This window comes from Balaenoptera physalus (assembly GCF_965194825.1).
Source record: "Balaenoptera physalus genome assembly, chromosome: 20".
NCBI lineage: Eukaryota > Metazoa > Chordata > Mammalia > Artiodactyla > Balaenopteridae > Balaenoptera > Balaenoptera physalus.
The window spans coordinates 53,148,988-53,160,877 of NC_138901.1; the positions used below are offsets into that span (position 1 = coordinate 53,148,988).

Sequence of the window (11,890 nt, forward strand, 5' to 3'; positions counted from 1 at the left end):
AGACAGGGAGGCCATCCTGGGTAGAGGGGACAGAGTGTGAGAATAGACACAGAGTGCACCACAGATTGTGAGAACTATAACCTACTGGTGGTGTGGAAAGGAGGTGGGGACGGGGGATGAAGAGACACACAGAGGTCAGAATAGAGAGAACCTGGCCAATCAGGCTACAAAGCTCAGATCTCGCAGCAAGGGTGCCATGAGGTTGCTGGAGAAGACTAAGGGTGGAGAGGGCCGAGCATCCCAGATCTATAAAGGCTCCCATATTGGAATGGACCTACAAATCTCTTAAAATATGTTCCTTTATACTGCTGAACCCCTTCTCCAGTGTCTCTGTGACATACATTGGTGATGGGAAGCTCATGTCTTCTGGCCAGTTGACAGCAACAATGCTCTTCTCTATATAAGAAATGGAAATCTCCCTCCCTGATGTTACCACCCCGTGGGACCCTTCAGAACACATCTGTTCCTTCTACCCCAACACAGCCTGCAGATCACTGGAAACACTGATCAGGTCCTCCGAGTTTCTTCAAACCCTCCATCCTTCAGCCAGTTCTCTATCTGGTATGGCTTTTGGTCTCATTCCCATCCTGGCTGCCCCCTCCAAGATCCCTCCAATTTGACAATAAACCTCAGAGCAGTGCCTCTCAACTTTCATCGGCTGATCCACTATAAGAAATACATTTTATATCATGAGCCAGTATACATGTAATTGGTATAAAAGTTTGGTGAAACAATGTAGTTTTTCTTATCAGATATAACGTACCCTGATCTTTTCTATTCCATTCTACTCTTTCATTTTTTTTTAACTTGCAGGTTAACACTGACTAAATAGATTTCCAACCCACTGAAGGAACAGTCTGAAACTCACTGCCCTGGAACGTGGGGCCCCAGACCCAACTCGATACACTGGGTCTAGCCTCATGGTGCAAAGTAAAGCAAGTCTACCTTCGCCTCTCTGCATACAGAGCAAGACCCCCAATTTCCATGGAGTCTCCACATAGACAGCAACCTGGACTGATCTGCTGTATTCCTCCTCCTCCTCCTCTCCTGCTCCAGGTCTCTTCCTGTCACACCCGCTACGTGCTCTGCCATCCACATGACAGCTATGCAGGCAGCTCCCAAGTGCAGGCATTATGCTAGGGAGCATGCGGGAGATAAAGAGTATAACACAGTCAGACTAAGGGGAAATGTGGACAAGAGATAAGTGTCACATGGACCTCTTACTTTCTGTGAGACCTGGGACAAGACTCTTGGCCTCTCTAAGTCTCAACTCCTCTTCCCACCCAACCTTCCTTCATAGCTTGTTGTGAGGATCCAAAGATTTCATGAACAAGACTATGCCTAGTAAACTGCAAAGAACTATTAATACATTCTAATTAGAGGCCATAATTGATACACCTCTCAGACAAGAGACAGAAAAGTGGGCTGGCTGACTACAGATTTCCATCCATTCGCCTTGGCCCGAGGGCAGCATGGGGCAGGGCTCAGACCATTCCCGTCTAACCTTCTTAACCACTACTGGGATCAAGACCACAGTACACATAAGAGAATGAGCCAAGATCATCGCAGGCCAGAACTGTGGGCTCAGACAAGCAGAATGCAATCCACCAGGCTTACATATAAAGGCTGCGCACTGGTTCAACTTGGAGAAGCACACTCCATCAGAAGTCAAAAGATCTAGGTCTGGTCCTAGTTCTGCCACTTGTTGGCTGAAAGGGTCACTTATCCATTTAAGGCCTTAGTTAACTCATCTGTAAGACTGTTTCACATTCCATGTCTAAGTGAAGTACTGAAGGGCTGTCACAGAAGATGGAGTATACAATCCTAGAGCAGAGACAGAACAACAGAATAACACCACTAACAGCAACATTTACTGAGCATTAAGCATGTGCCAGACACTGTTCTAAGGGCTTTACATGAATTCATTTAATCCTCACACTGACTATATAAGGTAGATACTATTATTATGCTCATTTTATAGGTGAGGCAACTGAGACCCAGAGTGGTCATGTAAGTCAATCAAGGTCACACGGCTTGAGGATGGTGGAACTAGGATTTGCCCACAAGTAGGCTGAGTCCAGGGCCCAATTCTCAAGCTCAGTCTAAAAAAGAACAGTGGAACAGGCAGACTTATAAATCGGCAAACTTGGAACTTCCCTGGTGGCACAGTGGTTAAGAGTCAGCCTGCCAATGCAGAGGACACAGGTTCGAGCCCTGGTCCAGAAAGTATCCCACATGCCGCGGAGCAACTAAGCCCGTGCGCCACAACTACTGAGCCTGAGCTCTAGAGCCCACGAGCCACAACTACTGAGCCGACATGCCACAACTGCTGAGGCCCGTGCGCCTACAGCCCAGGCTCCACAACAAGAGAAGCCACCACAATGAGAAGCCCGTGCAGCACAACGAAGAGTGGCCCCCGCTCACCACAACTAGAGAAAGCCCGTGCACAGCAACAAAGACCCAATGCGGTCAAAAATAAATAAATAAAATAAATAAATTTATTTTTTAAAATGTAAAAAATAAATAAGTAAATAAATCAGAAAACTCGCTGATACCTTTAACAGGCTAACTGTCCAGGATGTTACAGAAGGGATCCTGGGGCAGGTGGGGGACAGGTTGCCTGCAATGGCTACAAAGGTCCCAGCCAACTCAGACTCTAGACCAGGTCCCAAAGAAACATCATTCCCCAAGTTTTGCTTTCTCTCACTATATTTGCACATGCTGTGCCTTTCAAATGGAATATCCCTTTCTTTCTTTTCCCGGCAAATTCTTTCAGCTTCTCAAGCTTTGGTTTGGTGAAGCCTTTCCCAAACTCCCATGCTACTGTTAAATGCTTTTATGTGGTCCTTGAAAGTGGAAAGGGCTTAGGAGGGAGCAAAGGGCTGAAGCGAGAGAAAGGGAGCAAAGGACAAAATTCCCCTCATATATGGGAAACAGTAAATGGACACGGCTGGCTAAATAGCACTGGGAGGTAAGAGTGGAAGGGTATAAAGACCTAAATGTTAGACTAACATTTGATTGTGAAGGCAATGGGAAGCCACTGAAGTTTCTAAAGCAAGACAGTCCATAATGTAGTGGTATTCTGGAAATCAGGGAAAGGCAAAACAGATCTGTGACCTTTCCTCCATAGCTCTCATGGATTGTGAAGTTCTCCAAAAGAAAGCCAATACCATCATTCCCCCCAAAGCAAAGCACAAAGAGCCAGAATAACCTCCAATTCCCCCAGGATCTTCCTCTTCTGCACTGCCTCATCACTATCAATGGCCAACGCTTACTGAAGTCTTCCTGTGTGCTGGAGAAGTGCAGGCAGTGCCTCAGAGCCCCATGGCAGAGCAAGGCTACACAGTGTGCTCTAAGTGCCAGAAGACCTGTACAGAACAGGAAACAAGAGCCTCAAGGGTAGGACTGAAAATATGATCATATAGAAGCCATCCGAATCATGCCACAGGACAGGCTTGGTCCCGACCAGGTGATGGTGCCAAGGCAGGGAATCTTGAAGAACTCATAGAAGCAAGGTCCACACACAGGACAAGGCAGGTGTCCCACAGGGGACAGAGGTAGATAAGGTCAGACAGGGAGACAGGCTGGTCTGTGGGCTCCGACTCATTCAGAGGAATATGTACTTGATCCCTCAAGCAGTGGGGAGCCTCTACAGACTCTGAGCTGAGGGTAAGCAATGCTTGTAGCCTGCTTCCGCGTTACGGTACATTCACATGTCTCTCACACTCTGTGTCTTCACAGGGTACAGAATTACATCTGCATAATTCTATTTGCATAGTTCTTGGGCTCAGAGCCATTCTAAATTAATTGATCAATACTATGACATGATAATGCCAAGATGGTATTTTTCTCCAAATTTCCTCTAAACCCAACAGTGACTAAGAACCTTTTTAAGTTTTCACTAAAACTGTATTTAACTGTTTCCTCCAATGTCAAGAAATACCTTCTTGGGGATTCCCTGGTGGTCTAGCGGTTAGGACTCTGCGTTCTCACTGCTGAGGGCCTAGGTTCAATCTCTGGTCAGGAAACTAAAATCCCACAAACCGTGCGGTGTGGAAAAAAAAAAAAGAGAAGAAAAATCTTCTTATTAAAAGGTTACGGATTGAATATAAAATATGAGGTTGGAGAATGAGGACTGTACCATATTCAATCTGTCAAATCAAACTGAGGGCTCCATGGGGAAAATACCTACTGAGCACTGGCTATGAGTTGGGACTGTGCTAAGACAGTAAACAAATGAATAAAAATGGTCCTTCCTTAAATGGACAAACTCTTAGAAAGGTATAACCTTCCAAGACTGAACCAGGAAGAAATAGAAAATATGAACAGACCAATCACAAGTAATGAAATTGAAACGGTGATTAAAAATCTTCCAACAAACATAAGTCCAGGACCAGATGGCTTCACAGGTAAATTCTAACAAACATTTAGAGAAGAGCTAACACCCATCCTTCTCAAACTCTTCCAAAAAACTGCAGAGGAAGGAATACTCCCAAACTCATTCTATGAGGCCACCATCACCCTGATACCAAAACCAGCCAAAGATACTACAAAAAAAGAAAATTACAGACCAATATCACTGATGAATATAGATGCAAAAATCCTCAACAAAACACTAGCAAACAGAATCCAGCAACACATTAAAAGGATCATACACATGATCAAGTGGGATTTATCCCAGGGATGCAAGGATTCTCAATATATGCAAACCAATCAATGTGATACACCATATTAACAAATTGAAGAATAAAAACCATATGATCATCTCAATAGATGCAGAAAAAGCTTTTGACAAAATTCAACACCCATTTATGATAAAAACTCTCCAGAAGGGCTTCCCTGGTGGCGCAGTGGTTGAGAATCTGCCTGCTAATGAAGGGGACACTGGTTCGAGCCCTGGTCTGGGAAGATCCTACATGCCGCGGAGCAGCTAAGCCCGTGTGCCACAATTACTGAGCCTGCGCGTCTGGAGCCTGTGCTCCACAACAAGAGAGGCCACGATAGTGAGAGGCCCGCGCACCGCGATGAAGAGTGGCCCCCGCTTGCCGCAACTAGAGGAAGCCCTCACACAGAAACGAAGACACAACACAGCCATAAATAAATAAATAAATAAATAAATAAATAAACACCTCTCCAGAAAGTGGGCACAGAGGGAACCTACCTCAACATAATAAAGGCCATATACGACAAACCCACAGCAAACATCATCCTCAATGGTGAAAAACTGAAAGCATTTCCTTTAAGATCAGGAACAAGACAAGGATGTCCACTCTCGCCACTACTATTCAACATAGTTTTGGAAGTCCTAGCCACAGCAATCAGAGAAGAAAAAGAAATAAAAGGAATACAAATTGGAAAAGAAGAAGTAAAACTGTCACTGTTTGCAGATGACATGATACTATACATAGAGAATCCTAAAGATGCCACCAGAAAACTACTAGAGCTAATCAATGAATTTGGTAAAGTTGCAGGATACAAAATTAATGCACAGAAATCTCTTGCATTCCTATACACTAACAATGAAAGATCAGAAAGAGAAATTAAGGAAACAATCCCACTCACCATTGCAACAAAAAGAATAAAATACCTAGGAATAAACCTACCTAAGGAGGTAAAAGACCTGTACTCAGAAAACTATAAGACACTGATGAAAGAAATCAAAGATGACACAAACAGATGGAGAGATATACCATGTTCTTGGATTGGAAGAATCAATATTGTGAAAATGACTACACTACCCAAAGCAATCTACAGATTCAATGCAATCCCAGCAAATTACCAGTGGCATTTTTTACAGAACTAGAACAAAAAATCTTAAAATTTGTATGGAGACACAAAAGACCCCGAATAGCCAAAGCAGTCTTGAGGGAAAAAAACAGAGCTGGAGAAATCAGACTCCCTAACTTCAGACTATACTATAAAGCTACACTAATCAAGACAATATGGTACTGGCACAAAAACAGAAATATAGATCAATGGAACAGGATAGAAAGCCCAGAGATAAACCCACGCACATATGGTCACCTTTTCTTTGATAAAGGAGGCAAGAATATACAATGGACAAAAGACAGCCTCTTCAATAAGTGGCGCTGGGAAAACTGGACAGCTACATGTAAAAGAATGAAATTAGAACACTCCCTAACACCATACACAAAAATAAACTCAAAATGGATTAGAGACCTAAATGTAAGACCGGACACTATAAAACTCTTAGAGGAAAACATAGGAAGAACACTCTTTGACATAAATCACAGCAAGATCTTTTTTGATCCACTTCCTAGAGTAATGGAAATAAAAATAAAAATAAACAAATGGGACCTAATGAAATTTAAAAGCTTTTGCACAGCAAAGGAAACTACAAACAAGATGAAAGACAACCCTCAGAATGGGAGAAAACATTTGCAAACAAATCAACAGACAAAGGATTAATCTCCAAAATATATAAACAGCTCAAGCAGCTCAATATTAAAAAAACAAACAACCCAATCCAAAAATGGGCAGAAGACCTAAATAGACATTTCTCCAAAGAAGACATACAGATGGCCAAGAAGCACATGAAAAGCTGCTCAACATCACTAATTATTAGAGAAATGCAAATCAAAACTACAATGAGGTATCATCTCACACCAGTTAGAATGGGCATCATCAGAAAATCTACAAACAACAACGCTGGAGAGGGTGTGGAGAAAAGGGAACCCTCTTGCACTGTTGGTGAGAATGTAAATTGATACAGCCACTATGGAGAACAGTATGGAGGTTCCTTAAAAAACTAAAATTGGATTACCATATGATCCAGCAATCCCACTACTGGGCATATACCCTGAGAAAACCATAATTCAAAAAGACACATGCGGGACTTCCCTGGTGGCACAGTGGTTGAGAATCCGCCTGCCAATGCAGGGGACACGGGTTCGAGCCCTGGTCTGGGATGATCCCACATGCCGCGGAGCAACTAAGCCCGTGAGCCACAACTACTGAGCCTGTGCTCTAAAGCCGCGAGCCACAACTACTGAGCCTGAGTGCCACAACTACTGAAGCCCGCGTGCCTACAGCCTGAGCTCTGCAACAAGAGAAGCCACCTCAATGAGAAGCCCACGCACCACAACGAAGAGCAGACCCCGCTCGCCGCAACCAGAGAAAGCCTGCGTGCAGCAACAAAGACCCAACAACGAGGACCCAATGCAGTCAAAAATAAATAAATAAATTAATTTAAAAAAAAAAAGACACATGCACCCCAATGTTCACTGCAGCACTATTTACAATAGCCAGGTCATGAAAGCAATCTAAATACCCGCTGACAGACGAATGGATAAAGAAGATGTGGGGACTTCCCTGGTGGTGCAGTGATTACGAATCTGCCTGCCAATGCAGGGGACACGGGTTCGAGCCCTGGTCCGGGAAGAACCTACATGCTGCGGAGCAACTAAGCCTGTGCGCCACAACTTCTGAAGCCTGCGTGCCTAGAGCCTGTGCTCCACAACAAGAGAAGCCACCGCAATGAGAAGCCCGCGCACCACAACAAAGAGGGGCTCCCGCTCGCCGCAACTACAGAAAGCCAATGCGCAGCAATGAAGACCCAACGCAGCCAAAAATAAATAAATAAAATAAAATAAATGAATTTATTTTATTTATTTTTTTTTTAAAGAAATTCACGTTCTTTTATTTATTTATTTATTTATTTATGACTGTGTTGGGTCTTCGTTTCTCTGCGAGGGCTTTCTCTAATTGTGGCAAGTGGGGACCACTCTTCATCGCGGTGCGCGGGCCTCTCACCATCGCGGCCTCCCTTGTTGCGGAGCACAGGCTCCAGACGCGCAGGCTCAGTAGTTGTGGCTCACGGGCCCAGTTGCTCCGTGGCATGTGGGATCTTCCCAGACCAGGGCTCGAACCCGTGTCCCCTGCATTGGCAGGCAGATTCTCAACCACTGCGCCACCAGGGAAGCCCAATAAATGAATTTATTTTTAAAAAAAGATGTGGTAATATATACAATGGAATATTACTCAGCCATAAGAAGGAACGAAATTGGGTCATTTGTAGAGACATGGATGGATCTAGAGACTGTCATACAGAGTGAAGTAAGTCAGAAAGAGAAAAACAAATATCGTATATTAACGCATATATGTGGAACCTAGAAAAATGGTACAGATGAACCAGTTTGCAGGGCAGAAACAGAGACACACATGTAGAGAACAAACGTATGGACACCAAGGGGGGAAAGTGGCAGGGGGTGGGGTGGTGGTGGGATGAATTGGGAGATTGGGATTGATATGTACACACTGATGTGTATAAAATGGATAACTAATAAGAACCTGCTGCATAAAAAATAAATAAAATAAAATTCAAAAAAGAAAATGGTCCTTCCTTCAGACTTTACAACCCAACGAATTTCACAAAGTAGGCACCAAAGCTAATACAGAAAATTAATAAAATAAGACCTATTCATACTAAATTCCCACATTCAAGGCATCTGCTATCATCCTGTGTTCAGCACTTTTTTCCTGCTCCAGAGCGTACATGATTCTCTGGAAGCTTATCATATTAAGAGCACAATATCTAATCTCTAATCTCTGATGTCAAATAAGAATTTAACTCTAATTCCTCTTCTACATAGGAGTCAATTAAATTAAATATTGCTCCCTGTGAGCAAATCAAAGAGTCCTTCTCCATGGACCACACCCACCAAGAGAAAAGGTGTGTTGTACTATAAAATGATAACGTTTCAGACTTTGGTCTTTGGTACAAGTTCAATAATTTTTTTAGGACAACACCTCAAGCAACTGAGGTCACAGGAATGTGAAGACAAGACAGCTGGGTACACATGGATGGCAACAGGAGCCGGAAGAACCAACATGTACAACTTGGAAACTCTTACCATTACACTAGTAAATACTATACACCGATGAGAACCTGCTCTACAATCTGGTCCCTGCCTGCTTCCTAGCCTTGTTCTCCTCCTGCTGCAGTTTATGAAATTGTAACCCAATATCTGTTTTCCTCTTCCTCAGTAATTAAATCCTGATTTTTAGCTGCATATACGGCCATGGAATAAGGATCTTTCCCAGCCTCCCTTGCAGTTAAGTGTAGCCATGTGACTGGGTTTGGCCAAACGGGTTTGTGGCCCTCTCCTTACTTTTCCCTTTCCTGCTGGTTGTGCAAAGCAACAGTAACAGAGTCATTTGGGTCATTAAGTGAAGGTGACTGTGGAGGATGACAGCACAAGAAGATGGACAGAGTCAGGTCCCTGATAACTGTGAAACTGCCATATCAATCCTGGACTGCCTAAGTGGACTTTCACATAAAAAGCTTCTTTATCATTTAAAGCACTGATGCACTGGATTTTCTGTCCCTTGAAGCAGTTTTGTAACCATAACACATCCTACCATTCTTTCTGATTCTCTATTCTCTGGACTTGGGACTTGTGTATTCGACTCCCTCTGCCTGAAACACTGCTAACACCTCTGTTCCTTGTCTGCTTTCAGCCTTCAAATCAGAGCTGAAAAGTTAACTTTCTCAGGTAAGTCTTCCTTGACACCCTGGATGAGGTTAAGTACTCCTATTTTTTCACTATGCTTTCCCTTGGATAATACTCACCACACCTATAATTGCTGGGTTAATGTGCATCACTTTCAGTACTAGATACTCTTTAAGAACAAGTTATCTGCTTTGTCCACTGTCATCCAAGTGCTGAGCACTCAGTATATGCCCAACAAATATTTGCTCAATGAATGAATGGATAACGTCACAGCCCTTGAGTGAATCCGGGACCACACCTCGAGGACTCCTGGCCTTACATTACGGGAGTCCTGTAGCTCTATTCCTGTCAGACACTCTCACAATGTAAACACTGTTTCTCTCCATTCTCTTTTGGACAATTCTGAAACGCGCTAACTCCTTCAAGAGATCTGCACAGCTCTTTCTGACACTGCTTCATTTTCTCTTTATACACCTAGGACTAGAGTGGAAAGTATTGGGAATTCCCTGTCAGTCTAGTAACTAGGACTCCTCACTTCCACTGCAGGGGGCCCAGGTTTGATCCCTGGTCAGGGAAATAAGATCCCACAAGCCACACAGCATGGCGAAAAAACAAAACAGAAGAAAACAAAAAGATAGAGTGGAAAGTATTATGTATGCTCCTGGAATTAAAAAAAAAAAAAATGGAGACACTTCACTAAGTTATATGACCAACATTTTCAAAAGTCGGGATTCTTTACAGGTATTTTTAAAAGGAAAATATAAGAAACACACAAACCACATTATATGAATTCTGGCCATGTAGAGGAAAACATCCTTAAAATATTTTAAAAGTCTCCGGTTTTAAAGTGTACATCACTTTTTAATGGCATTACAAGTACCTGTCAGTTTACTGTTTTATGCACTCACCCTTCATTGACACCGAATATACTACATGGTTTACCCATTTTCACAAATTAAGCACCTTTTTGTTATAACATTGTGGAGTTAAAGAAATAGGGCTCCAAGAAGGAGGTAGTGTGACGTAAGAAAAACAAACAGAAAACCAAGAGATCTGAGTGACAGTCTCCGTTTTGCCAATGATTCACAGGGTGATCCTGGATCAGTTCTTTTCTTAACTCTAAAATGAAGAATGCAGTACAGATAATTTCTAAGATCCCTTTCTAGGAAAGTATTTTGTTGCCATATCAATTTGCTGTTAATCACTTAACTGAGACAATGTTGGTGATTATGCCCAAAACTATTACATATAATTACAAGTAGTGACAGGAAACCTGGTATTTGCCTATCAGTTTTAGGTTCTAGGTAGGTTTAAATGAGTGGAAAATATGACTTTTCAAAGTTCTAAAACAAATGTGTGTTTTGGAAAAGCTAGTTTCTGCATGATGAGAATGGCTTTCAGAATGTGAAAATTTCCAATATGTGTCATTCTCCTCCCACATTCGTCAGGCCCACACACTGGATTCAGAAGGGTCTCTGCAAAAACCCACTGGCCAATAAAACAGAATGGTTTTCATGGCCACTCCCTTGATCCCTAGAGCACATCTCCCTTAAACCATTCTGGAGCATGATAAGGAAGCTCCAGAGGGTAGCTGATGCAGCGTCAGGCAACAGCACAAAGGTGTATACAACAGCAACGTGCAAAGACATCTACACTTGTCCAGTACTTCCGAGCAAGAACGGCCTAGTCTAGGATTTCCACACCTCTAATAAAGGTTAAAGAGATTCACAGTCGCCTTCCGAAGTGAACAGCCTGGAAGCGCCCACTGTGAGTCCCGGCACACTCATGCTCCTATTCTGGGAACCTGCAGACCCTATGGGTTCCTGCCCAGCCTCTCCAAAGCCACCGCCCACCTCTTCACGCCCTTGGGGGCGACCGCCCTGCCCACGCCCCACAGTCGCCAGTCAGCCCTGACCTCCTCGAACCGCTCGCCCGAGAAGCCGGCGCCACGAGCCTCCAGCAGCTCCCCGAACTGCTCCAGGGTGACGGACTCTTCGCCGCGGCCCAGCCGCTCTTCCAGCCAGCGCAACAGCGCGCCGTGGTGCCTGGACACCAGAGACTCGCAGGGCGGCGCAGGCCGCAGCGCAGCCGCCGCCTCTCGCAGTCGGGCCGGCTCCAGTAGCGCTGCGGCGGGAGGTAGCGCCGGGGCCGTGGGGCCCGGGCCGGGGGTCGTGCCCGAGTCCTTGGCCCAGTCCTGGTGCGGACCCCAGCCCTCGCCCCCGGCAGCTGCCGCCTCGTCTTCACTGCTGTGACTCGGAGCGTTCCCCATGAGGTCTCCGTCTCGGGCGCCCGGCTCTGCCGCCGCCGCCGCCTCCCCGCCACGACCTGTCAACCTCCGACGGCACCCGGCGGGCGGGGACGGGGAAGGGACGGCGGCGGCTACGGCTTCCGGCTTCCTCGCCGACAAGCGAGGATTG

At 44.7% G+C, this 11,890-nt stretch overlaps 1 protein-coding gene across 4 annotated transcripts in view; it reads right to left on the reverse strand.

The window, feature by feature from the left end:
* ZZEF1 (zinc finger ZZ-type and EF-hand domain containing 1) overlaps positions 1-11,868 on the reverse strand; it is a 115,283-nt gene extending 103,415 nt beyond the window's left edge. For all 4 annotated transcript variants that reach the window (XM_082443768.1, XM_082443767.1, XM_082443766.1 and 1 more), the window contains exon 1: positions 11,389-11,868. In XM_082443768.1, the coding sequence (XP_082299894.1) occupies positions 11,389-11,742 (354 nt within the window). In that variant the 5' untranslated portion in view covers positions 11,743-11,868. The remainder of the gene's footprint in view (positions 1-11,388) is intronic.
* Between the last annotated feature and the right edge of the window lie 22 nt (positions 11,869-11,890).